This window comes from Antrostomus carolinensis, unplaced genomic scaffold (assembly GCF_000700745.2).
Source record: "Antrostomus carolinensis isolate BGI_N321 unplaced genomic scaffold, ASM70074v2 scaffold17801, whole genome shotgun sequence".
In the NCBI taxonomy this organism is placed as follows: domain Eukaryota; kingdom Metazoa; phylum Chordata; class Aves; order Caprimulgiformes; family Caprimulgidae; genus Antrostomus; species Antrostomus carolinensis.
The window spans coordinates 7,977-12,709 of record NW_010294986.1 but is presented as its reverse complement, the minus strand read 5'-3'; the positions used below and the strand labels follow the sequence as shown (position 1 = coordinate 12,709).

General features: G+C 57.1%; 1 protein-coding gene across 1 annotated transcript in view; it reads left to right on the top strand.

Moving 5' to 3' along the window:
* Positions 1–4,328, top strand: part of RBPJL (recombination signal binding protein for immunoglobulin kappa J region like) — a gene marked incomplete at its 5' end in the record, with an annotated part of 6,436 nt that extends 2,108 nt beyond the window's left edge. The window contains 8 exons of the mRNA XM_010177831.1: positions 3–101; positions 1,007–1,181; positions 1,808–1,945; positions 2,510–2,619; positions 2,702–2,842; positions 3,151–3,306; positions 3,528–3,631; positions 4,055–4,328. Of these exons, the coding sequence (XP_010176133.1) occupies positions 3–101; positions 1,007–1,181; positions 1,808–1,945; positions 2,510–2,619; positions 2,702–2,842; positions 3,151–3,306; positions 3,528–3,631; positions 4,055–4,328 (1,197 nt within the window). The remainder of the gene's footprint in view (positions 1–2; positions 102–1,006; positions 1,182–1,807; positions 1,946–2,509; positions 2,620–2,701; positions 2,843–3,150; positions 3,307–3,527; positions 3,632–4,054) is intronic.
* Between the last annotated feature and the right edge of the window lie 405 nt (positions 4,329–4,733).

Genomic DNA, 4,733 nt, shown 5'->3' with positions numbered 1-4,733 from the left:
AGGCAGGTTTTCGGGTGTGCGGGTACATGGGGCTGGACAGCATGGGCAGCAGCCTGATGGAGACCCAGAAGCTCAGCTTCGAGGAGCAGCCGGATGCAAAGGTAAAGCCTGATGCTCCCCGGGACCATGCAGTGGCACCCCATGGGAACCCTGTACATGCACAAGCTGAGCTGTCCCTGATGTCCCCTCACACCCCAGGACATCACATCATCCCCTTCCTCGGGATGTCATGGTCCTTCCTTCCCAGCCATCGCTCCCTGCTCCTGCTCTGCTGCCCTGTTGTGCCACGGGTGACAGTCCGAGCAGCCGGGCAGCCTCCCCTGCCTTGCAGAGAGCCCCATCTTTCTTCAACACCATCTTTTCACGTCCGCAGCCCCACAGCAGCCAAACCTGCACAGTTCCCTCAGCCCCGGGACGTTGTGCCTTTGAGCAGCACTGCTTCTTATCGCAAAACGAAAGCTCAGTCATTCATTTGCAGATAGCTAAAAAACCCAAACAAACCAAAAAAACCCACTGGATCCCAAAGTTCAAGAGCTTCAGCAAAGATCTGCTGTCTTTTGATAAAGGGAAAAAAAGATTTATTTTTTTAAAAAAGGCATTATCTGGGGTCCCAGAAGAGCGCAGGGTCTGAGTCGGGCCAGAAACCTCACAGAAGGAGCCTTTGTTTGCAGTGCTTGAGTTGCTGCTGAGGCACGGCGTATCGGCCAGGACGGCGGGGAAACCATAAACCCAGGGCGATTTCTCATGTTATGTGAGATAAATCACACGTGAACATTCATTTCCAGGAGGAATTCTCTGCCCCCAGTGTAAATAAAGCCTCTGCTGATCCCCAGCTCTTCATTCCACCTGTAATAACATCTCTGGTCATTTCCCCCTTTAAATGAACCTGGGGCTCTTTGAAAGGGCACTATTATGCCCTTGCGGGGTGGTGAGGAGGGTGAGGAGGGTGAGGAAGGCTGGTGGGGCTGGGCTGGAGCTGCCAGCAGCCCCTCTGTGCCCTCGGCAGGGCTTCAGCTGTGCCAAGGCACTGTACATCTCGGACACGGACAAGCGCAAGCATTTCCGCCTGGTCCTGAAGCTTTTCTTCAGCAATGGGCAGGAGATCGGCACCTTCCACAGCAAGCTGATCAAAGTCATCTCCAAGCCCTCACAGAAGAAGCAGTCGCTGAAGAACACAGACCGTGAGTATGGGGATGGCTCTGTGGGTGTGAACTCAGGGTGGGATACTCTCCAAGTGCTCACAGCTTGGCTCTGGAGCAGTCCAGGCTGGACACAAAGCCCATGGACACCCCCAAAAGAGGGTGTTTTTAGGCATATTGATACCTCTTTTCTGAAGGGTTCACCCACCATGATGGATGATGCCAGTGTGCTACCCACCTTTGAAATGCCCAGCTGGGCTGGCACTCACATGCAGAGAAAGACAGGCAGGGAGGTGCTGGCTCCTGCCAGGCTAGTTCTACCAGTAACCAGGACTTGGCCTCTCTTGCCTTGACAAAGCCATAGTTCAAACCACCTGGCAAGAACCAACCCAGCCACCTCTCACAGAATTGCCTCGATTGGAAAAGCCCTTTCAGCTCATCGAGTCCAACCATGAACCCAACAGTGACAAGTCCCCGACTAACCCATGTCCCTCAGCACTATGTCTACACGACTCTTCAATCCCTCCAGGGATGGGGACTCCACCACTGCCCTGGGCAACCCCTTCCAATGCCTCAGAACCCTTTCAGCAAAGAAATTCTTCCTCACATCCCATCTCAACTGCCCTGGCCTCAACTTGAGGCCATTTCCTCTTGTCCTCTCCCCACAGTCTGCATCTCCTCGGGTTCCAAAATCTCCCTCTTCAACCGCCTGCGCTCCCAGACCGTCAGCACCCGGTACCTCTCTGTTGAGGGGGGAGCCTTCATCGCCAGTGCCAGGCAGTGGGCAGCCTTCACCCTCCACCTGGGTAAGGAGCCTCAGGGACCGATGATGCCAGCCGTGCCCAGGGCTGCCAGCCTCCAGCTCTGGCTCTCCCCTCCTGCAAAGCCAGTTCTTGGGGGTGACAGGATTGGGAAATAATAGCCTGGATACACAGGAACCTGGCTCAGGTCTCACCTCTGCCCAGTGTACCTGGTGTGGCTCGGGAGCTGATGGCTTTTTCCCACTGGCTTTGAGGGTTGGCATCATGTTCTGAGAGCACATAGGCAGCAACTGGGGCAGAAAGAGCTGTACCAGTCTGGAGGCTCACAAATCCAAGCAAGTAACTTGCCTGGAAGAGGCCAGAGCCCAGAGCATCCCTGCCCACGCTGCCTCCAGCACTGTCACTGCGAGGTACCGCATCCCAGTCCCAGTCTCCCACGCTGAGCTCCCAGGGAGCAGTGGTCTGCCTGAGCAGGGAACATCTACAGAGCAAAGAAAGCAGTGAGAAAGCACCGGGAGCACGGCCAGACCTGCACGTAGCAAGGTGGCACAGGGTGACCTGCACCTGGGCTGCTCAGGGGGTGACTCTGCCTCTCTCCTTCCCACCAAGCCGATGAGCACTGCACCCGGAGCGAGTTCCCGCTGCGGGAAGGGTACATCCGCTACGGCTCCGTGGTCCAGCTCATCTGCACGGCCACCGGCATCACCCTGCCTCCCCTGGTAAGCGTCCATCCCTGTGGGTGGCTGCTCTGTGCCTCTGAGCGACGGGTGCCATCCCTGGGATGATGCTGCCACCCCACAGATCATCCGGAAGGTGACAAAGCAGTATGCCATGCTGGATGTGGACGAGCCCATCTCCCAGCTCCACAAATGTGCCTTCCAGTTCCAGGGCAGTGACCACATGTACCTGTGTCTCTCCACGGAGAAAGTGATCCAGTTCCAGGTAGTGCTTCCAGTCTTCTCTCCAAGCTCCGCTGCACTGCTGCTGGCTGGGGAACACGTCACTGGGAGGGGTCTTCCAGCAAAGGGGGTTTGCATCCAAATTAAGTTGAGAATCACTGCAAAGCCACCTGCCTCCAGCTTGCCTGCTTCGGTGGGGACATTGTCACCAAAGTCTTTGCAAAGGCATCATGATCCCTGTTTCCCAGTGAGCAAAGGAACCGAGACACTGGGAGCAGAAGCCAGATGTCCTGGCCCTGCTCCCCCACTGTCCCTGCTGTGGTGTGCTTGGAGCTGTGACATTCTCCACAGGCATCTCCTTGCCCAAAGGAAGCCAACCGGGAGCTGCTGAATGACGGTTCCTGCTGGACCATCATCGGCACGGAGATGGTGGAGTACACCTTCAGCGAGAGCCTGGCTTGCGTCCGCGAGCCCGTCAGCCCCATGCCACTCATCACTGCCCTGCAGGTGGGTACAGCACCAGTCACCCTCTCTGTCACCTGCCTCTGTTGTGGCTCTGGCTGCTGAGCCCTTGCACCTGCGCTCAGCATCTCCTAGTTTTGGGATGCTGTGGGAATGGCTGGGTCTGGCCGCTGTGGTGGGGATGGGACATGTGAGTAGAGCACCCTGTGGGAGAAGGATGCTCATGCCACCACATAACACGCTGCCCTGTGCTCTGCCCGTCGCAGCTTACAGGCGGCGGGGACGTGGCCATGCTGGAGGTGCAAGGGGAGTGTTTCCACACACACCTCAAGGTCTGGTTCGGAGATGTGGAAGCAGAGACAATGTACAGGTAACAGGGCGGAGGGGGCCAGGGAGCCAGCAGGGAACCACAGCTGGGTTTGGGCTGTGCTGGGCAGCTCTGGGAGGAAGATGGGTCCAACCTTGGGGACGGGGGCACTTGCACTGCCTGCTCTGTGGGACCAAGCATAAGCATTGCAAGGAGAGGCAGGGACTAGTCTGGCTGGTGCCTGCTGGCTCTGGATGCAGTCAAGGGATAGCAGTGGGTGAAGGACAACAGGGACCTCAGGGAGCTGCAAACGAGCAAGCAACCCTGGCAGAGAGGAATTAAACACTGGGGAAGAGAGGGGAAACCATCCGGAGGCTTCAGGCTGAGCTGCAGGCTGGAGGAGACACACCAGCTCTCACTGCCGGTCGCTCCTGCACAAGACCCTCTGGGATTAATGCACATTTTCCTCTCCTGCGCTGTTCCCAGGAGCCCCAAGTCCCTCGTGTGTGTTGTCCCCGATGTCTCTGCCTTTGGCAGTGACTGGAGGTGGCTGCGATACCCCATCACGGTTCCGCTCCTGCTGATCAGGGATGATGGGCTTATCTACTCCAGCTCGTTCACGTTCACCTACACCCCAGAGCAGAGCTTCATCCCAGGGCAGCAGGTCCTCTCGGACATCCCCCAGGACTCAGACAAATTACTGGACAGCATCCATCAGGAGTTCACCAGGACCAACTTCCACCTCTTCATGCAGAGCTAGCAGCTGGGCAGGCAGAGGCTCGGCCTGGCCACCAGCCCCGGGGAAGGGGGGCAGCCCTGAGCCCTGCCGGGGGTCCCCATCCAGGGCTCGGGGTGGCCCTGCCACAGGGTCCTCCCCACATATCAAATGCCCACCGTGTTACTGTGATTTGCTGACTTGTCTCTTCTTCACGGCAGCATCTCACCCTGCTGAGATCTCACATGACAGCGTCAATAAATCAGGCTTCAAGGACTCTTAACTGATTCAATTGCTTCTTTACTAACCTGCACAATTTACCTCCTGTCCTGATGCCCAGTGCATGACAACTCCCTTGATGTCCTCAGTCCATATATTCAAAGGCCAGGAGGGACAGGGCTGATGGATGAATGCGACCTGAAGCGTTATTGATCTATACCAGGAATCCCT